Source organism: Coregonus lavaretus (genome assembly GCF_964263955.1).
Source record: "Coregonus lavaretus genome assembly, chromosome: 5".
NCBI classification, from domain to species: Eukaryota; Metazoa; Chordata; class Actinopteri; order Salmoniformes; family Salmonidae; genus Coregonus; species Coregonus lavaretus.
The window spans coordinates 36,336,074-36,359,327 of NC_139992.1; the positions used below are offsets into that span (position 1 = coordinate 36,336,074).

Consider the following 23,254-nt stretch of genomic DNA (forward strand, 5'->3'; position numbering starts at 1 on the left):
GGTTTATTGATGGCTGATATGATCTCTTATCTGAAGTTGGTTTGATTTACACTATCAATATCTCATAAATATCAGTGTTACAACATGTGTGGTGGCTTTGCCACAGTCTTTCTGTATGTGCCCCGAATTGAACTTTCTCCATGTTAATATTTAATAGAATCTCATAGCTGACAGAACATGACTGTAATATTTATACCAGCATGTCTCCTCTTGGGAGGTGGTTGCACAGACCGCTGTATTATAACTAGTAGCTCATTAGTACTGTACTGTATATCCAAACTATTAGTATCTTTAGTTGTGGGTTAGTGTTGGTGAGGGTGTCCCATGTCCGTTCATCGTTGCCCTCTGCCTCGGGGCCACATTTCCTCCAGGGCATTCCAGAGGAGAGGCAGCTGGTCTCCGGGGAAACGCTGGGCTCCCCTGACAGGCCTGGCCTCCAGATCTGACTGGGGCACAATAGTGGTACACACACAGCAGCTTTCACCACCCACAACATCACCATCCACCATCCTCATCACTTTTTGTCTTTCTGTTTCTCTCACTCATCTCTCATTCCCTTTCCCTCTCTCTCTTTTTCTCTCTCCATTTCTCATTCTATCTTTCGCAAGCTCCCCATCTCTCATTCCTATTCTCACCTCTCTCTCTTTTTCTCTCACCGTCTTTCGGAATCTCTCATTCCCAGGATTCCCTCTCTCCTCCTGTCTCTTGCTTGGCCGCCTTGTCCCTCTCTTTCTCACAATCTCGCCCTCCTTATCTGACTTGTCATTGGTTCCCTGTCATGCCAGGCCATACCCTCCTCAGAATGCTATGCCACATGACATTCTGCAAGCCAAGAAGCTGTCAGTTTGTTGTTCGAATCTGAACGATGTACCGGCTCTTGAATGATTCTATTTTAGATTACCCTATCCAACCGCTCTTTGGTAAATGCAATTAAATCACTGATCTCGTTATTGTCATATCTGCTGTCAAAGGGATGGTAATTGATGGCTGTGGGAAAGATCTGGCTGTGAGTTCTCATTGTCATATAGCCTAACACATGTTTTCACGTATAAGAAAGAATTGTAAATTCCAGATTATCATCTGTCAAAATACATGACTCACTTTGGCTTTATAGGAGACTAATGCAATGGAGGGGAAGTCTCATAGTAAAGATTCTGGATTCCTCTGCAGGATGTTTTTACAATGGGTGTGTGACTGTGTGTAAGGGTGAGCATTTGGGGAGAACATTGGCCAAATCCTGTCTGGGTGTTTACTCTTGGAACCATGCGAAGGGCTGCTCACCCCAGAACTTTTAAAGTCCAACTGACCCTACATTTTATTGATCATTTGAAGTGATGACAGGTTGTGCAATGAATGCCTTGGCTTGAAAACATACCAGTCATTTTTTGCCCATATGCAGGCCTCCTGGTCTTGCCTCATGGCTCATGCTCTACTATGGTCATGGTGAAGGTACGTTTGGCCCTGGGTGACAGCGCATTGGTCTTTACTGTATCTAGGTCAGACGTTTCAAAGGTTCACCGCTAACTAAATGACAGGGAAGGATAACAATGGATCTTGTAGTCAACAGCTCAACAGCTGGAAAACCTTGAGAGAAGATCGGTGATGAGATTAACCCCATTCAGTCACAGATACTGTAAAGCAGCATATGGAAAGCAGGGATGGAGGGAGACAAAGAGGTACAGCAAGAAGAGACGTAAGAAGAGAGCTAGTATGATCTTATACTACCAGAGAAGACAAGCACAGAAGACACATTTTCACTATTTATCAAGCACACTTGGCGCTTATAATGATGTTTAGGCTACTGATGTTTTCCTTATTTGACTGTGCGTCTTGGTGGTTGGGGTATTTTTTTAATGTAGTCGTTATAAAAAGAAGCTGTTACCACGTTCCAACACATATGCTTTCTGTTTCATAGTTGTAACAAATGCACTCTACGGATAAAATGTATTGAACACTTGAATTGAGATGTTTTTAGTGTTTAAATATATCCTACAGCAGGGGTCTCCCAACAGGTCGATCGCAAGCTACCAGTAGCTCGCAGCCCACATAATTTATGAGTAGCTCGCCAAATCATTCTGAAAACAATTTGTGATAATTTCAGCACCATTTTGGTCGGGACAGCGCCATCGCGCTGATTTGCGACTCATGAATTCATACCATTACACAGCATAGGAGTTGAGTCATTCATGCCTTTTTAAATACAATCAAGCATTTTATTATGTATAAGGCCGGGCGGTCCGGCCCGTTCGGGCTTTGAATGAGAACTCTACCGCAAACTGTCAAGTATCAGACACTTTAAGCTCCCGGTTACTATCCAATCAAATCCATTTTGACATTATTCCTAGTTAGTTACAATTGGCTTAAAAAACTGAATATAACACAATATCTGTCAATTCATTTCCAGCAATATTGCCCCTGTATGTCTGTGTGGTGTGGATGGTGTGCGTGTTTGTATATCATTCACTTAGCCAGTTAGCGGTGATGATGCAAAGTAGGCTTACCTGGCAGGACTATATCATGATTATTTGTATCAATCGGATGGGCTTTTGTTTTGCAAACTCTGTCATGACATATACAGCAACAAAAACATCACTAGACCAGCACATTCCTCTCTCGCAAAATGCACAATTAAAGGGGTATTACACAAAAATCCCAATTTGTTCGTTTTTTTTCCCGCCCTCAAAAATTGTCTTCTGATGCGATTTAAGCATTGACATGGACTCAGAACGTCAAATTTCATAGTTTCTCTATGAATAATTGTAATTTTGATAGTGAAAAACTGAAAAAAAGAAAACAAAAAATTTTGCAACATTTTAAAGTAGCTCTCATGCTAGAAAAGGTTGGAGACCCCTGTCCTACAGTAACATAAACTGTTTTATTCTAATGTAACCTAAGACAAGTGATAGCATATATAAAATGTATTAATTACACTGTTAGAATGTTGCAGTCATAATGGCTGCTCATTAGCTTGAAGAGGGGTCCCTCGAGGCCCAGCGGTTCTATCTATATATATATATATATATATATATATATATATATATATATATATATATATATATATATACAGCTCTGGAAAAAATTAAGAGACCACTGCAAAATTATCCGTTTCTCTGGTTTTACTATTTATAGGTATGTGTTTGGGTGAAATTAACATTTTTGTTTTATTCTATAAACTACAGACAACATTTCTCCCAAATTCCAAATACAAATATTGTCATTTAGAGCATTTAATTGCAGAAAATGATAACTGGTCAAAATAACAAAAAAGATGCAGTGTTGTCAGACCTCGAATAATGCAAAGAAAATAAGTTCATGTTCATTTTTAAACAACACAATACTAATGTTTTAACTTAGGAAGAGTTCAGAAATCAATATTTGGTGGAATAACCCTGATTTTCAATCACAGCTTTCATGCGTCTTGGCATGCTCTCCACCAGTCTTTCACATTGATGTTGGGTGACTTTATGCCACTCCTGGCGCAGAAATTCAAGCAGCTCGGCTTTGTTTGATGGCTTGTGACCATCCATCTTCCTCTTGATCACATTCCAGAAGTTTTCAATGGGGTTCAGGTCTGGAGATTGGGCTGGCCATGACAGGGTCTTGATCTGGTGGTCCTCCATCCACACCTTGATTGACCTGGCTGTGTGACATGGTACATTGTCCTGCAGGAAAAAACAATCCTCAGAGTTGGCGAACAATGTCAGAGCAAAAGGAAGCAAGTTTTCTTCCAGGACAACCTTGTACATGGCTTGATTCATGCGTCCTTCACGAAGACAAATCTGCCCTATTCCAGCCTTGCTGAAGCACCCCCAGATCATCACCGATCCTCCACCAGTGCAAGACACTGTGGCTTGTAGTCCTCTCCAGGTCTCCGTCTAACCATTAGACGACCAGGTGTTGGGCAAAGCTGAAAATTGGACTCATCAGAGAAGATGACCTTTCTCCAGTCCTCTACGGTCCAATCCTTATGGTCTTTTGCAAACCTCAGCCTGGCTCTTCTTTGCTTCTCATTGATGAAGGGCTTTTTTCTAGCTTTGCACGACTTCAACCCTGACCCTAGGAGCCTGTTTCGAAATGTCCTCGCCGTGCACTTCACCCCAGCTGCCGTTTGCCATTCTTTTTGTAGGTCACTTGATGTCATTCTACGATTATTGAGTGACATTCAAATGAGTTGGCGGTCATCCTGGTCAGTAGAGAGTTGTTTTTGCCCTCTGCCGGTCTGTAGCTTTGTTGTCCCCAATGTCTGCTGCTTGAACTTGTTCTTATGAACCGCCGTCATTGACATTTTAAGGATGGAAGCAACCTGATGCTCACTGTATCCCTCTGCCAGTAAAGCCAGAATTGAACCCTTCTTTTCCTCACTCAAAACTTACTTTCCTTTTCAACTCTTTTGGCATGGTCAATAGTTATTTTTTGATTAATATTACTTTTGAGGTACTATTAGCACTGTTTGCCATCCAGCTGGTCCTATTGCAAGAGGATAGTGATGACCACAGCAGTGGTTTTTATACTTTTCCTCGTTAAATAAGATTTGGTTCAGGTGATCACCTAATCAGTACCTAATTCAGTAGAATGAGGTGTGCCTGTGTTTGAATTCAACAGACACTGGAATGGAATGGCTGTCATACATTTAGAGATGCTGATTTAAGAAACATTTGCAGTGGTCTCTTAATTTTTTCCAGAGCTATATATATATATATATCTCACAAAAGTGAGTACACATTTTTGTAAATATTTGAGTATATCTTTTCATGTGACAACATTGAAGAAATGACACTTTGCTATAATGTAAAGTAGTGAGTGTACAGCTTCTATAACAGTGTAAATTTGCTGTTCCCTCAAAAAACTCAACACACAGCCATTAATGTCTAAACCTCTAGCAACAAAAGTGAGTATACCCCTAAGTGAAAATGTCTAAATTGGGCCCAATTAGCCATTTTCCCTCCCCAGTGTCATGTGACTTGTTAGTGTTACAAGGTCTCAGGTGTGAATGGGGAGCAGGTGTGTTAAATTTGGTGTCATCGCTCTCACACTCCCTCATACTGGTCACTGGAAGTTCAACATGGCACCTCATGGCAAAGAACTCTCTGAGGATCTGAAAAAAAGAATTGTTGCTCTACATAAAGATGGCCTGGGCTATAAGAAGATTGCCAAGACCCTGAAACTGAGCTGCAGCGCGGTGGCCAAGACCATACAGCGGTTTAACAGGACAGGTTCCACTCAGAACAGGCCTCGCCATGGTCGACCAAAGAAGTTGAGTGCACGTGCTCAGCGTCATATCCAGAGGTTGTCTTTGGGAAATAGACGTATGAGTGCTGCCAGCATTGCTGCAGAGGTTGAAGGGGTGGGGGGTCAGCCTGTCAGTGCTCTGGTGGAAGTCCCTCAACATGGAGGGATCTAGGATGTCCCTCCTAGGGACCCAGCACCGTTCCTCCGGACCGTACCCCTCCCACTCCACGAGATACTGCAGGCCCCCCATCCGACGCCTCGAATCCAAGATGGAATGGACTGAGTACGCCGGAGCCCCCTCGATGTCCAACGGGGGCGGAGGAGCCTCTCGTATCTCACTCTCCTGGAGTGGACCAGCCACCACCGGCCTGAGGAGACACACATGGAACGAGGGGTTAATGCGGTAATTAATGGGCAGTTGTAACCTATAGCATACCTCATTCAATCTCCTCAGGACTTTAAATGGCCACACAAACCGCCGACCCAGCTTCTGGCAGGGCAGGCGAAGGGGCAGGTTTTGGGTCGAGAGCCAGACCCGATCTCCCGGTGCATACACCGGAGCCTCACTGCAGTGGCGATCGGCGCTCGCCTTTTGCTGCCTGATATCCCGCTGCAGATGGACATGCGCAGCGTTCCAGGTTTGTTCCGAGCGCCGAAACCACTCGTCCACCGCAGGAGCTTCGATCTGGCTCTGATGCCAAGGTGCCAGGACCGGCTGATAACCTAGCACACACTGGAAAGGCGTAAGGTTAGTGGAGGAGTGGCGGAGTGAGTTTTGGGCTATCTCTGCCCAGGGAATATATCCTGACCACTCCTCCTGCCGGTCCTGGCAATAGGACCTCAGAAACCTACCCACATCCTGGTTCACTCTCTCCACCTGCCCGTTACTCTTGGGGTGAAAACCTGAGGTAAGGCTAATCGAGACCCCCAGACGTTCCATAAACGCCCTCCAGACTCTAGAGGTGAACTGGGGACCCCGATCAGACATTATATCCTCAGGCACCCCGTAGTGCCGGAAAAAGTGTGTGAACAGGGCGTCAGCAGTTTGTAGGGCAGTAGGGAGACCAAGATCGTCGTGTTCCCCTGGGAGGGGGGAAGGTCTGTGACAAAATCCACAGATAGGTGAGACCACGGCCGTTGTGGAACGGGTAGGGGTTGTAACTTCCCTCTGGGCAGGTGTCTAGGCGCCTTACACTGGGCGCACACCGAGCAGGAGGAAACATAAACCCTCACGTCCTTAGCTAAAGTGGGCCACCAGTACTTCCCACTAAGGCAGTGCACTGTCCGACCAATACCAGGATGACCAGAGGAGGGTGACATGTGAGCCCAATATATCAATCGATCGCGAACCTCGAGCGGCACGTACCTCCGACCCTCTGGACACTGTGGGGGAGTAGGATCGGTACGTAACACCCGCTCGATGTCCGCATCAACCTCCCACACCACCGGTGCCACCAGACAAGACTCCGGGAGTATGGGCGTGGGCACAATGGACCTCTCCTCTGTGTCATATAGTCGGGACAGGGCGTCTGCCTTAGCGTTCTGTGACCCTGGTCTATAGGTGAGCTTAAATACAAATCGGGAGAGAAACATAGACCACCTTGCCTGGCAAGGGTTCAGCCTCCTCGCTGCCCGGATGTACTCCAGGTTACGATGGTCAGTCAGAATGAGAAAAGGGTGTTTAGCCCCCTCAAGCCAATGCCTCCACACCTTCAAGGCTTGAACCACAGCTAACAGCTCCCTGTCCCCCACGTCATAATTGCGCTCCGCCGAACTGAGCTTCTTAGAATAGAAAGCACAGGGGCGGAGTTTTGGTGGCGTACCCGAGCGCTGAGACAGCAAAGCGCCGATCCCAGCCTCGGATGCATCCACCTCAAATTGGAACGCCAATGAGGGATCCGGATGTGCCAGCACCGGAGCCGAGGTAAACAGGTCCTTCAGATGTCTAAATGCCCTGTCCGCCTCAGCTGACCACTGCAGACGCACCGGACCCCCCTTTAGCAGGGAGGTAATGGGAGCTGCTACCTGTCCAAAGCCCCGGATAAACCTCCGGTAGTAATTGGCAAAAACCCAAGAACCGCTGCACTTCCTTCACCGTGGTGGGAGTCTGCCAATTACGCACGGCAGAAACGCGGTCAATCTCCATCTCCACCCCTGACGCGGACAACCGATGTCCCAGGAAGGAGATGGACTCCTGGAAGAACAGACATTTCTCCGCCTTCGCATACAGGTCATGCTCTAACAGTCTACCAAGCACTCGACGCACCAGGGACACATGCTCGGCTCGTGTAGCGGAGCATATTAGAATGTCATCAATATACACCACTACACCCTGTCCATGCAAGTCCCGGAAAATCTCGTCTACAAATGATTGGAAGACTGAAGGAGCATTCATTCAACCGTATGGCATGACGAGGTACTCATAGTGACCCCGAGGTGGTACTGAATGCTGTCTTCCACTCATCTCCCTCCCTAATGCGCACCAGGTTGTACGCGCTCCTGAGATCAATTTTGTGAAGAATCGCACCCCGTGTAATGACTCCGTCATACTAGCAATCAGAGGGAGAGGATAGCTGTATTTGATTGTGATCTGATTGAGACCACGGTAATTAATACACGGGCGTAAACCCCCATCCTTCTTCTTCACAAAAAAGAAACTCGAGGACGCAGGGGTAGTGGACGGCCGTATGTATCCCTGTCTCAGAGATTCAGTGACGTATGTCTCCATAGCCGCCGTCTCCTCCTGAGACAGAGGATACACATGACTACGCGGAAGCGCAGCGCCTACTTGGAGGTCTATCGCACAATCCCCCTGTCGATGAGGTGGTAATTGAGTCGCCAGAAGGCGAGTGCCAAATCGGCATACTCAGGTGGAATGTGCATGGTGGGAACTTGGTTCGGGCTTTCCACCGTCGTTGCCCCTACGGAAACACCTACACACCACCCGAAACACTGATCAGACCATCCCTTGAGAGCCCTCTGTTGCCATGAAATGTTGGGGTCATGAGATGTTAACCAGGGAATCCCCAACACCACGGGAAACGCAGGAGAATCAATCAAATACAAACGTAGTATCTCCTCATGGCCCTCCTGCGTTTTCATCCTGAGCGGCGCTGTGACTTCCCTAATCAATCCTGACCCAAAAGGGCGGCTATCTAGGGCATGGATGGGGAAGGGCACATCAACAGGTACAAAAGGAATCCCTAACTTATTGGCGATCGATAAAATTCCCAGCTGCGCCTGAATCTACTAGCGCCTTATGCTGGGAGTGAGGAGAAACCTCGGGAAACACAACTTTAATACACATATGCGCAACAGAGAGCTCTGGGTGAGTTGGGTGCCTACTCACCTGGAATGACTCATCAGTGCGCTGCCTACCGCCTCGATTCCTAGGAGACCCTCCCCAGCACCGACCAGCAGGGTGTCCTCTGCGGCCACAGTTGGTGCAGGGGACGGCCTCCCTCCTGGTCTCTCTCCTGGTCTCCCTAGCACCAGCACCTCCGAGCTCCATAGGGGTCAGCTCAGAAGTGCTGGGGGATGGAATGGACGGCCCTGAATCCGGACGTCCGCGGGTAGCCAACAGGGTATCCAGGCGAATTGACATGTCCACCAGTTGGTCGAAGCTGAGGTTGGTGTCCCTGCAGGCCAATTCCCGACGTACGTCCTCCCTCAGGCTACATCTGTAGTGGTCAATGAGGGCCCTCTCATTCCATCCCGCGTTGGCAGCCAGCGTCCGGAAGTCCAGCGCGAACTCCTGTGCGCTCCTCCTCCCCTGTCTAAGGTGGAATAGATGCTCACCCGCCACTTTACCCTCTGGTGGATGATCGAATACTGCCCTGAAGTGGTGGGTGAACTCTGCATAGTTGACAGTAGCGGCGTCTATTCCCCCCCACTCGGCATTGGCCCACTCCAGTGCCTTGCCGGACAGACAGGAGATGAGGGCGGACACGCTCTTGTATCCCGAGGGCACCGGGTGGATGGTTGCTAGGTAGAGTTCAACCTGGAGCAGGAAACCCTGACACCCGGCTGCTGTGCCATCATAAGCCCTCGGGAGCGAGAGCCGAATCCCACTGGACCCCGGAGGTGAAGCGATGGGCATCGCCGATGGTGGTGGTATCGTTGGAGGAGGCGTAGGCAGACCCCCTCTTTCCCATCGCTCAATAGTGCTCACCACCCGTTCCATGGCGGTGCCGAGAGCCTGGATCATGGCCGCTTGGTGTTCGACGCGTTCCTCCATTGATCCAGCTGGCACCGCCACTCCTGCTGACTCCATGAATGGTGTGTGATTCTGTCAGGGCGACGTGTATGCGGTGAGTGAAGTCAAGCACAGGACACCGAGCTACTGGCAGACGAACTTTACTAGCACAGTAATCAAAATACAAACAAAACCTCCAAACAGGGAGGAAACAAAATACGCATACACCCGAACACTGCCGACCTCACGGAAAAACAATCACACACAATAACCAATGAGAGACAGGGGGTTATAAAGGGAATACAATATAACATAATGGGAAACAGGTGAAAACAATCAGGACAAACTAGACAAACACCGAAACATAGATCGGTGGCAGCTAGTACTCCGGGGACGACGAACGCCGAATCCTGCCCGAGCAAGGAGGAGGGGCAGCCCTGGCTGATTCCGTGACAGGGGCATCCTCAAACGGAAGGTGGAGGAGTGCAAGGTCTCTAACATCCACCAGCTCTGTGATGTTGTCATGGAGGAGTGGAAGAGGACTCCAGTGGCAACCTGTGAAGCTCTGGTGAACTCCATGCCAAAGAGGGTTAAGGCAGTGCTGGAAAATGATGGTGGCCACACAAAATATTGACACTTTGGGCCCAATTTGGACATTTTCACTTACGGGTGTACTCACTTTTGTTGCCAGCAGTTTAGACATTAATGGCTGTGTGTTGTGTTATTTTGAGGGGACAGCAAATTTACACGGTTATACAAGCTGTACACTCACTACTTTACATTGTAGCAAAGTGTCATTTCTTCAGTGTTGTCACATGAAAAGATATACTCAAATATTTACAAAAATGTGAGGGGTGTACTCACTTTTGTGAGATACTGTGTGTGTATATATATATATATATATATACACTGCCGATTTTGCAGGTTTTCCTACTTACAAAGCATGTAGAGGTCTGTAATTTTTATCATAGGTACCTTTCAACTGTGAGAGACGGAATCTAAAACAAAAATCCAGAAAATCACATTGTATGATTTTTAAGTAATTAATTTGCATTTTATTGCATGACATAAGTATTTCATCACCTACCGACCAGTAAGAATTCCGGCTCTCACAGACCTGTTAGTTTTTCTTTAAGAAGCCCTCCTGTTCTCCACTCATTACCTGTATTAACTGCACCTGTTTGAACTCGTTACCTGTATAAAAGACACCTGTCCACACACTCAATCAAACAGACTCCAACCTCTCCACAATGGCCAAGACCAGAGAGCTGTGTAAGGACATCAGGGATAAAATTGTAGACCTGCACAAGGCTGGGATGGGCTACAGGACAATAGGCAAGCAGCTTGGTGAGAAGGCAACAACTGTTGGCGCAATTATTAGAAAATGGAAGAAGTTCAAGATGACGGTCAATCACCCTCGGTCTGGGGCTCCATGCAAGATCTCACCTCGTGGGGCATCAATGATCATGAGGAAGGTGAGGGATCAGCCCAGAATTACACGGCAGGACCTGGTCAATGACCTGAAGAGAGCTGGGACCACAGTCTCAAAGAAAACCATTAGTAACACACTACGCCGTCATGGATTAAAATCCTGCAGCGCACGCAAGGTCCCCCTGCTCAAGCCAGCGCATGTCCAGGCCCGTCAGAAGTTTGCCAATGACCATCTGGATGATCCAGAGGAGGAATGGGAGAAGGTCATGTGGTCTGATGAGACAATAATAGAGCTTTTTGGTCTAAACTCCACTTGCCGTGTTTGGAGGAAGAAGAAGGATGAGTACAACCCCAAGAACACCATCCCAACCGTGAAGCATGGAGGTGGAAACATCATTCTTTGGGGATGCTTTTCTGCTAAGGGGACAGGACAACTGCACCGTATTGAGGGGAGGATGGATGGGGCCATGTATCGCGAGATCTTGGCCAACAACCTCCTTCCCTCAGGAAGAGCATTGAAGATGGGTCGTGGCTGGGTCTTCCAGCATGACAACGACCCGAAACACACAGCCAGGGCAACTAAGGAGTGGCTCCGTAAGAAGCATCTCAAGATCCTGGAGTGGCCTAGCCAGTCTCCAGACCTGAACCCAATAGAAAATCTTTGGAGGGAGCTGAAAGTCCGTATTGCCCAGCGACAGCCCCGAAACCTGAAGGATCTGGAGAAGGTTTGTATGGAGGAGTGGGCCAAAATCCCTGCTGCAGTGTGTGCAAACCTGGTCAAGACCTACAGGAAATGTATGATCTCTGTAATTGCAAACAAAGGTTTCTGTACCAAATATTAAGTTCTGCTTTTTTGATGTATCAAATACTAATGTCATGCAATAAAATGCTAATTAATTACTTAAATATCATACAATGTGATTTTCTGGATTTTTGTTTTAGATTCCGTCTCTCACAGTTGAAGTGTACCTATGATAAAAATTACAGACCTTTACATGCTTTGTAAGTAGGAAAACCTGCAAAATCGGCAGTGTATCAAATACTTGTTCTCCCCACTGTGTGTGTGTATATATATATATATTTTAAAAAATTGCAGCGTGTGCACACATAGGTGGTCCCATGATTTTTTTTGCCACCCTATGGAAATGAAATGTCCTTCCAACTAATTTGTTCTGGCGGCGGCCCTGCAAGGAGTGATAGTAGAAATGTGCAATTGCAAGAAGAGACATAGGAAAGAATGTGAGAAGCTTGGATGACTTTCTTCTGTCACAGAAAAGACAACAAGACAAAAATGTGTGATAACAGAAAATGTGCAAACCGAAAAGAGAAGAGATAGTGAGTTGAGTTTAGAGGCAGTTACTCTAAATCCCTAACAGCCTGTGCCCTACTGATCAGGAGCCTCCAGCATGTAGAGCACAGACACACACACACACACACACACACACCAGCAGCTATCATGTAGCCCTTGACAGATTGATAACCGGCCCACGCCTGCTAGGGGTGAGAGTTCACCGGCTGGACCCACAGAGTGTTGGCAAAGACACAGACTCACAGGCTATAAACGTAGAGCTCTTATTGCCCAAGAGTGTGCACGAGAGGTAGTATATCTGAAATGTCCAGATTTATGGCAATGTCCACCCCTTTCCTCTTCTCTAAATATACACTCCCTCGCTTTTTAAAGCGACACCATCACCATCGGTTTCTGCCTCGTGCGTTTGTGTTTGTTCCTGTTTCTTGATGAGGTGCCTAACAGCCTAATAAGTGGGGGATATGATGTTATGACTGATTATGATGCTCTGCTGGTTTTTTTGTACTACAGAAGGACCACATAATGCTGTAATCATGGAAACAAATAATATTTGTCAATGGTCTCAAGCTATTTTGGAAAACTTGATGTTTCAGCCTTCCTCAATCAAATAAACAGATTATTTTGAGGTTGTTTTGACTGCATACTGTTGTTATGACTACATACTGTACTTCTCTCTGTTGGTGAAAAAACAGAAGTGTACTGGTATACACAGGTGGCTACTACAACAGATACCTTTTTATAATTATACAAAATTCAGGTGATACTGGAGAACCTCTTTTCTAGTCGTCTCGACACAGGTCATTTCAAGCCTGTAGACAATCTACTGTGTGAAAAAGTTTATAATCTCTGAAAGTTGATCGCATTTCATCTTGCCTCATTAGTCTCTTTCCCATTTCTTTTCTCACAGGGCCAAGTATTTCCGAGGGAAGAAGTTGAACGGGGAGTACGACATCCGGGTGGAGCAGGTTGGTGGTGTTCTATTCGTCCTCTGTTAGAGCTGGAGGGACTGATGACTTCTCCATGTGGCTGGGGATGGCTCAGATGAGGGATTTTTTTTTTTAGCTCAGCTGATGCCACTCCTGGGTGACTTGACCCACATCTTTCACAATTTTTTACCGCATCAACCACTAGGAATCCAAGCTGTTTTATTCAAGCACCATTAGGATAGCATGTGAGAGCTTTAACAGCTGGGTAGCAGCAGGTATTACATACATATTGGACACTAAGTACGAGGCCATTTTACTCCCATGCCCCTGTTAGCCTGTTATCATGTTAGCATGCTGTATGTGTGTACAGTATGTGCTAGGTTTCCTGATGGAATGTACTTATTTGTATGTACTCGTCTTCTCAGCATTGGATTACATGCAGGGAGGATTTAAATATTTTCTGGACTCGTGTCAGAAGCAGTCCCTTACAGCTCTGAGTCTATGCTTTTTATTTTAATCAGAAGCTAGCAATGACAGTAGTTTGATTAATTCTGCATTGTGTTAACACATCCTAATGGTCTCTCTGACTCTCCCATCAGGTAGGTCTTTTACAAATGTTTTGTCAGACCAACTTTGCCCTGAAGTAACCTGTTCGTAACCCTGTAGCACAACACGGCAGTCTTAATGGGCATTTATTAATTTTTTATATGAAAAGATGCCGTCAGTGCCAATGTATATGCAAAGATACGCAACCGTCTAGACATACAGTATTTTCGGTGGGTAGATAACATCTGATTTCCCTCCTAAAAGCTTGGCCATACATCTGCAAGCAATTGGGCAGACCGGAGTCGTTGTCTTTGAAATGAAGTGGTGGGATTTATTTGGAGAACCACAAAAGACCAGACCAGGGACTTTATTGGCTGTCAGTTTGTTCAACTCTCTACTCTCTACTGTTGTGGTCACATCTCATTCTCAGTAATGTTGAGACTGGCGCTGGGCTGGTGGGGCTTGGAGTTTAGTTAAAATCCTGAATTCTTTAAGAAATATGAAGCTCTGCGTTCTTGTAGTAGTTCTCGGCGTTGCTGAGAGCGAACCCAAATAAAAACATGTGGCGGCTCTTAATTAGTTCCCTTAAATCAAGAGTGAAGGGACCGCTATGGGGGTCGCACCCTCAAGCCCCCCCAAACTCCCCAAACCCCCCTAGCCCCAACAACCCTTTTTCTTTTTGCCAGACCCTCCGCTGTTTCCCAGAAGTCCTCCTCTGCTCCTCGCAGGGTAACGAGTCAGATGCTAATTGCCCTCCGCCGCCAGCCTTCCCACCCCACACAGCCCAGCCGGACCCCTCGCCGGGTGTTAGTACATCTAACATAAAGCTCAAGGAGGAAGGAAACCCAATCCCTGTGTGAAAAGTCAGATCAACGCAATGGGATGATGACCCATTTTTAGAAAACGACTAAAAAAACAGAGCCCCCTTGCTCTCTCCCTCTCTTTCCCACCTCCTCAGCTTGCTGTCGTCCCTCACCCTACTCTGAACTCAACTGGTGCCCACGTGCCCAAAAGCCAACCTAGCTAGCTCTCTCCTGCTCTTCGCCCAGCTGCTGCCATATAAGGTGCCAGTCTGAGGCACAGGCAGTGCACAGGCCACCCATAGCAGCTTCTGATAGCTGGGAGAGGGAGAGAAAGAGAGGGAGGGAAAGAGGGAGAGACAGCCAGAAAGGCAGAGCAAATGAGAGAGAGAAAGAGAGGCCTATTGAGGTCTGGTACACTACATGACCAGAAGTATGTGGACACCTGCTAGTCGAACATGTCATTCCAAACTCATTGCCATTAATATGGAGTTGGTCTACCCTTTGCTGCTATAACAGCCTCCACTCTTCTGGGAAGGCTTTCCACTAGATGTTGGAACATTGCTGCGGGGACTTGCTTCCATTCAGCCACGAGCATTAGTGAGGTCGGGTACTGATTTTGGGCAATTAGGCCTGGCTCGCAGTCGACGTTCCAATTCATCCCAAAGGTGTTCGATGGGGTTGAGGTCAGGGCTCTGTGCAGGCCAGTCAAGTTCTTCCACACCGATCTTGACAAACCATTTCTGTATGGACCTCTCTTTGTGCACAAGGGCATTGTCATACTGAAACAGGAAAGGACCTTCCCCAAACTGTTGCCACAAAGTTGGAAGCACAGAATCGTCTAGAATGTCATTGTATGCTGTAACGTTAAGATTTCCCTTCACTGGAACTAAGGGGCCAAGCCGAACCATGAAAAACAGCCCCAGACCATTATTCTTCCTCCACTGAACTTTACAGTTGGCACTATGCATTGGGGCAGATAGCGTTCTCCTGGCATCCGCCAAACCCAGATTCGTCCGTCGGACTGCCAGATGGTGAAGCGTGATTCATCACTCCAGAGAACGCATTTCCACTACTCCAGAGTCCAATAGCGGCAAGCTTTACACCACTCCAGCCAACCCTTGGCATTGCGCATGGTGATCTTAGGCTTGTGTGCGGCTGCTCGGCCATGGAAACCCATTTCATTAAGCTCCCGACGAACAGTTCTTGTGCTGACGTTGCTTCCAGAGGCTGTTTGGAACTCGGTAGTGAGTTTTGCAACCGAAGACATACGATTTTTACGCACTTCAGCACTCAGTGGTCCCGTTCTGTGAGCTTGTGTGGCCTACCACTTTGCGGCTGATCCGTTGTTGCTTGCACTTCACAATAACAGCACTTACAGTTGACTGGGGCAGCTCTAGCAGGGCAGAAATTTGACGAACTGACTTGTTGGAAAGTTGGCATCCTATGACGGTGCCACGTTGAAAGTCACTGAGCTCTTCAGTAAGGCCATTCTGCTGCCAATGTTTGTTTATGGAGATTACATGGCTGTGTGCTCGATTTTATACCTGTCAGCAACAGGTGTGGCTGAAATAGCCGAATCCACACATTTGAAGGGGTGTGCACATACTTTTGTATATGTAGTGTATCTCTTGATATACCCCTCTCCCCCACATTTTTCAGTTGTGAGCATGCTGTCATAAATCCCTCCTCCACACGGACGAGGCCCTGCTTTGAAGGTTTACTTTCCCGACGCCTCGACATGTATAAAACCCTTAAGACTTAAACACAGAGTACAAAAGTTCTTCAACACACTCCATTGCACTGTGCAGATTACAAACAGATCTCTGAGCCTTTTTTATATTAAACTTATAGCTAAGCTCTATGTCAGTGTCACCTTGTGCCTGAATAGTATAGTTTCAGAGGGAACGTCATGCGTCCTTTAATATACTACTCACGCTCATATTTCACTGGGTTTGCATGAATAGAACGGAGAGCAGTGCATCAATTGAAAGTTAGGTCCCACCTAACATTCATCAATTGATTCATTGTGCTCCATACATTTCACGAGTTCCATAAGAATGAGCTTTATCATCTAGCGTGAAGTTAGCTTCTTCATGCTTGTCCAGTGACGGCTTCAGCAAAGTTTGAACGTTCTGTTGTGTGGTGCACATCTGCAAGTAGGTGTATACGATACATGAAAAGAGTGTGAAGAAATCCCATCACTGTCATAGTTTTTCAAGCTGCAAGTTCAAGTTCAACAAGTAAAAGAAGACGCTGTGCCTGATTTTCTAGACCTTCTTGAGGCCAGATGTTGCCCTAGGTACCACAGGTATCCTGCCTCATGCCAGGCACGTCCAACTGAACTTGTTCCCAGGGTTTTCCTTTGGCACAGATCAACCTTGGCTTGGCCTTGAGCTGCTGCCCAGATCCTCATTGACTTACCCTCTGGGAGTCTTATCAATCTCTCAATAAGTGCTCCAAGATAACCAGCGCCATTGACTGTGCCCACTCTTATCTCTACACACCTGTGCCAGGAGATCCTGTGTGTGTTCAGATTGTTGATGTGCTCTAAAGGGGCATACACGGGGCTTATGGGTTTTTTCACTATCTCCCACAATGCCTTTTGTGTCTCTTTTGAAGTCTCTTGGATGTGTGCTGCCCTTCTCTGCTCGGCGGTTAAGCAGTGCCAAGTGGTGGGTCTCGGTCATGACATCTAGTTTCTTTCCCATGTGAGTAATGTTTTTTTTCCAAGGCTGCTTGCTCGCCTCATCTGCATCAATGCGATACTAACGTCACAGACATGATTCAAATGGAATAATAGCCGTCCACTGGGTATGTGTTGGTACTCGACAACCCTTGTTTATGAGTAGAGGAAAAAAAGTACTCAATTTCGCGCAATTGGACAAATTACGTGATTAGAACGTCCAGGAGGTTCAATCGTGATTGCAAATGTATAAAGGCCAGTTTCTCTGGGTTCCCATCCACCGTCCAACTAGTTCTAGACGGGTCAGCAGGGGCAACATCTGCTCACCAGGCCTATGACCTCAGTGAGGACAGAATGCCTGCTCTGCTCTGCTCCCCTCCACCTTGTCCTTCCACTGTTCCACGCTCCTCTCCTCTGCAGTAATGGAAATTCACAGCCAATTGGGTATGTGTAATCCGTACCCTTAGTAATCGCCTCACGTCTCCACTCCCAGAGGTTCAGGGCATCTGTGTTGACGTTGTTACAAGATTGATGTTCAGTTGGACATTTTTTGCAAGGGTTCAGCACTGGTAAACTGTACAAAGACTCCTGTTGCCCTTTCTTGACCAACTGGAGCAAGTGCAGCTCTGCCCTATATAGACGACAATAAGGTTGCTGTTATGGAAAGGTTGTTGCTCTTCTCAGACTCCACTGCCTTACAATGCAGCACACATTTGTTTGTTCAGATAAATGAGGTTAAGTGTATCTAGTCCAAGTAAACAGTCATTTCTGCTGTAGAAAAAACCGCTATGTTTGGACACAAAGGAAACCACAAGATAAGAGTCTACCCCACACCTACGTTTATCACCAGGAGCTATTTTAGGTTTCCCACTCAGACTGTTGCTTTTGTATATATCGAGAGGGATCTGGTCAGGGTGACTGTTTCTTTTACAGGAGATATAATGGGCCATTTAATGATTGAGGGGGAGGAGCAGGAGGTTTAGGCTAAATGCGTCTCACACATGAAGAGGTCAGCAGAGAATCCTTTCTGTGAAAGAGGGTTTGCCACAGTTCTAGGAGTTGAGCGCTTGTCATTGTTTATCAGTACCCTGTGTCCTAAGAGCATGACACCTCATACAGGATTGAATTGTTCTATAACTGTTGCAGATGTCAATATCGATCACATGCTTTTCGCCAGCAGAAGCCGGCATAGTTGGAGTAAAGTCACTTATCACATTATGGATAATGCTTTAAATTTGCATGTGGTTTTACTCCAGACCACCAAAGTTCTCGTTTACAAGTTTGTTACCTGACCATAACGAAAGGCACCTTGTGCACCTGAACCTCTGACACCCATTATCAGAATTCTAAAAATACTCCCAAAGATTTCAGATGAGCTTTGTGTTGTGTGATCCTAGCGAGGGCCAGAAGGGGAGGAGAGAGGGGAAGGAGGGAGAGGGGGAGGGGGGACCATATTTGGAGTCTATTGCTGTGTTTACTGTGCTGTCCACTTGTCCTGGGGCCCTGTCTGTGTGTCTGTGTGTGTTTGTGTGTGTGGTACAGTAGGGAAGAGTGCTTTCAGCATGCTCATTTATACTCTCCGCCGGCTGTTCAGAGGGCCTAATACAGACTTTAAAAACACTCTCATACACAAATTTGTGCACAAGTTTGAGTTATGCATGTGCACTCTATCTCAAGTCAAGATTTGGCCAAGACAGCTACAAGGATGGAACACTACAGAGCCCAGAGAGAGACTTTAATCAGTTAAATCATGGAACACTCTTTTTGAGGCCAGGGTAGGGTTTTAAAAACAATACATTTCGGACAGTTGGTACTTCAGATCCTGTTCCTTGAATATTAAGAGGTTGTGGAAGACAACTGTTGTCATTATTTGGTGTGAGTATCATTTAGGCACTCAGAAAGATGTCTCTCCAGCCAGACTGCTTGGTATGTTGGATACCAGCATCAAAGACTGTACTGCAGCCTCCTGGCACATTTAGAAATACTGCAACTGGTCTGGCAACACAGAGATCCACCGTTAAATGACATCAAGGCGATAGCAGTGGCGTTTATAGAGGAAAGGAGAATCGTGTGCTGGGGGCAGTTAAAGGGGAGAGAAGGCAGTTCTCATGTATCCTGTCCTGTTTTCCTTTCCCAGGGTGCGAGCTGCTCTAACACAAATCTGAATCTATTACCCTGATGGTAACCATGGCACTGTCAAACGGGCCCTGCGTCCCGGGCACTCGCCCCAGTCACACAAACGGCTCATCCATAACTGTCCAATGATAGGGGGCCTCACCGAGCGAGCCAACCAGCCAATAGCAGGAGTTGTGGAGAGTTTTTGGTTGTTGCCAGAAACTAGCCCACTCTTCTGGTTTTATCTGGTCACAGCAAATGTCAACGTAGGCCCCTGCTGAAAGATTGCAATTTGACAGGGGGATGAGTTGCAGATCTGTATACTGCAATGTGTGGTGTGTGTGTGTGTGTGTGTTTCTCTGTGCATTTGTGTGTGTGTGTGTGAGTGAGAGTGTGTGCGCCTCTGTGTGTGTCTGTTACGTCTTTAAGAGTTTCTTGGTGACGGCAAAGCATTGTGCCGAGCACACAGATGTTTTGTTGAGAGGCGGGTATCAATGGAGAGGAGCTGAGGAGAGGAAGGGAGCCAAGTTCCAGTGTGTTGTGTCTTTGAGACTCATTGAGAGTGAGTGGCGCCTCGCTGTCCCGTAAATGAGATTAGGGCATTTACTCGCCCCCTGCTCTCGTCTTCTCCACTGTGAGTGCAACCAGGGCCGGCCGTGGACGTTCTGCCGCCCTAGGTGAGACAAAAATCTGCACCCCCCATATTTCTCTATGTGAAACCAGTGTCTTGTTAGACATCCTTATGAATCTAAGCATGGCACTTTCAAAAGTTACCTTTCCACCCAGACAGAGGCTCTACCGACGCAGAAAAATGTAAGCTTCAACTGCTGGCTACTCGTCCGTTGTATAACCCAACAACAGAAGTGCTTCCCTAAAAGCTGCCTGGGTTTAAACAAACATCTTCTCTTTTCAGAAAGAGAAAGGCTCAATTAATAGGGACAGAATAGCAAAGTCCATTTTTAAATCTCCTCGAATATTATAGGCTGCAGCTCAGCTTCAGAATGTCATAGAGAGGAATCAATATATCCCCACATGCATCGGAGTCACGTCTTTCACGGGCATTTTAGAGCATGTTTCTACCATAAGGCATCACAGAGTTAAGCATCCTTATAGAACACTTGATATAATTTGGATACGTTTTATGCATTTATTTCAAAATATAAAGAAAACAATAGATATCCTTTTTGCCCTTTTCTTTAACAAAGGGTATGTGATACCCTCACTCAAATAGAGCCCAAACACACCAAGCCCTTCCCAGACACGGAGGTATTTAAGGAGTGCATGCGACAGTATTGGAGTATTTGGCTATACCGACATCTATGGATAGCGTAATTGTGTCTGTCAAACAGGTAGGCTTACCACTTATTTTTTGGAATAGGAAGAAATAGGCTCCAATTATATATGTAATTCTATGATTATGCCCATAAAAAATGTTGGCGCACGCGTGCACATACTGTATAGGTGGTCCCTTACCAGGCAGAAGGGAATTTTACTTTAACCCCTGCATCGGAGAGTTACAATGTTGCTATCACTTTGCAGCCAACTACCCATAGTAGGAAACCGAGTTTCTTATTAATAATATGCCACCTGTTATCCCACATGGCATGATCCCATAATTGTTAGAATTACAATAAAAATAAGACTATTATATAACATATTTAACATATATTTTAATATTCCTGTAGAACTGTAAAAAAGAGTGAGATCATTTGAGCTTTAGAAACAAGTGCTTTCATAAATGCATGGCGGGCCTCGTTTCGCTGGAGCAGTGTAAAATAAGCTTTGTGTCAATGACCCAGCCTTAACGAATTTTGTTTATTTACATAGCGAGTTTGATTGTCCAACATCAGTTTCAGCATTTATTTGTTTAGTCTCCGCCTAGAGTGGCCTCTTTCCTCTGCAGTCAGCGATGTTTTATCTCGGTAGCTGTCCATGGTCCTGAAATCAAATCATCTGAGAGAGACAGAGAGAGGGGAGAGAGAGAGAGAGAGAAAGAGAGAAAGTGAGAGAGCGAGATTAGGATCTAGTCTATTTAAATCAAAAAAATACAAGGTAAACAGGTGATAGATAATTGAGTAATCTTACAAATTAATGCGAGTGTATGATCAACGCTTACCTTTTATTCAAAGACAAGTTGATTCACCTGGCCTTCCTGGCAGCAAAAGCATGCACTGCTTGTTGAAGGTTGATTTTGTAAGACAACTCGTGTTCAATTGATATGGTGGCGAGTCCATTGAGTCTCTCTTGACTCATAGTAGAGCGCAGGTAGTTTTTGATGAGTTTGAGCTTGGAGAATGTGCGCTCTCCACTTGCCACTGTCACCGGGAGCGTGAGAAGAACTCTCAGGGCAATAAAGGCATTGGGATACAAGGAGGCCATTTGGTGTCTGGATATGTATTTCAGTGCGTCGAGTGGTTTTGTCTCACTGTCCAGTCTCCTGCTCAAGACTTTGAGCTCATTACACAGATATTTTGCGTCGATGTCCCTGGAAATCCCCGTACGTAAGGGCCCTCGCCAGTGTTGCGCAGTCCCTGGTAAGTGCTGCGGTGTCCATATCCTTGATGGTGGGGATGTTGTACAGGATGCTGAAAATACTGCTGTGCTCTTCGAGCTGCGTAAAGCGCTCGTTGACGGACTGGATAGCAGAATCAAGAATTTGATGAAAGAAATGTACTTTGAATTTCTACTGAGGGTCAGTCACAGGCTCATCCTCTCCCTCATAGCCAAACAGACTCCTCTTCTTCCTGGGACGGACCGTGGGCTGCACTGGGAAACAGGGCTCAATACCCATCTCCTCTGCCAACTCTTTTGCGCTTGCTAAAGCGCCAGCGAAAGCTGCATCATAGGAGCGGTAGTCTTGGAGGAATACCCTGGTTGAGTTCAGTTGAGCCACTGCTAGTGAAATGTTAAAACTCACTGCCTGCAAACTCTTACTGGTGATGTTCACTTCGAACAAGATGTCATGCCAAACGACCACTGCGCACATGAAGCCAAAGTTGTTCATCTTGGTGGCAATGCTGTTTGCCTCCAACCTTGTATAAATGTATAAATCTCTTGGATGGTGTTAAAAAACTCAGCCACCTCCAAGCAACACGATGCTGCATCAGAGAGAACCAGGTTCAGCGAGTGCGCTCTGCATGGCACAAAAAAGGCCCTCGGATTGATATCCTGCACTCTCTTTTGAACTCTGCTGTGCCTACTCCGAAAATTCGCCCCATTGTCATACCCCTGCCCTCTCATGTCCATGATGGCGATGCCATGTTTCTGTAGTTTTGAGGTGAGCAATTCGGTCATGCCCGCCCCCATTGCGTCAAGCAGTTCACTAAACTCCAGGAAGTGCTCTCTCGTGCGCACTGACCCATCATCCTCGGTTGAAACAAAACGCACAACCATGGTCATCTGCTCTGTTTTGTTCTTGTCTGGTGTGCAGTCCAAAATTATTGAAAAATATTTGGCTGCTTTTAGATCACTGCACACTGTCCGCTGGATCTCTTGTGCCAGCATGTCAATGATTTCGTTCTTTGGACTGTACTCTCCTTACATGCTCCTTCATGATTCCATCAAAGATACCCAGCATTTCCACAAACTTCAGAAAGTTCCCATTATTTGGCTTGTTCAGCCTATCGGTGGTCCCACGTAACGCAATGTTCTGGGTGGCCATTACACGTATCAGGGCTATGAGCCTCTGCAGCACCTCCTGCCAGTGGAGAGTCTCTCTGTCAATAGCCCGTTGGACTTGGGCATCGATAGTTTGCTTGGACACCAGCCTGATCTCCAGCTCCTTCCACCATTGGAAACTATCTAGGTGGTCATGTAACTTCTCATGCGAGCTGAGGAGGTGGCACAGATTCTTCCAGTCCCTGGTTCTATCCCTGACCAGCGCAGATTTGCACTCGTGTGAAAAAAGTTTGCAAAAAAACAGAAGGCTGCATCGTTTTGCTCGGAATAGACAAGCCATGGTCTCTCCACTCTCTCCCTGTTCGCCATCCTCCTATTGTAGTGGGCCACCGAAAACTT

The 23,254-nt window shown here is 46.5% G+C and overlaps 1 protein-coding gene across 2 annotated transcripts in view; it reads left to right on the forward strand.

Moving 5' to 3' along the window:
• The window catches only part of syn3 (synapsin III), a gene marked incomplete at its 3' end in the record, with an annotated part of 141,783 nt that overhangs the window by 18,234 nt on the left and 100,295 nt on the right, over window positions 1-23,254 (forward strand). For both annotated transcript variants that reach the window (XM_084161942.1, XM_084161941.1), the window contains exon 3: window positions 13,072-13,129. In XM_084161942.1, coding sequence (XP_084018068.1) covers window positions 13,072-13,129 — 58 coding nt within the window. The remainder of the gene's footprint in view (window positions 1-13,071; window positions 13,130-23,254) is intronic.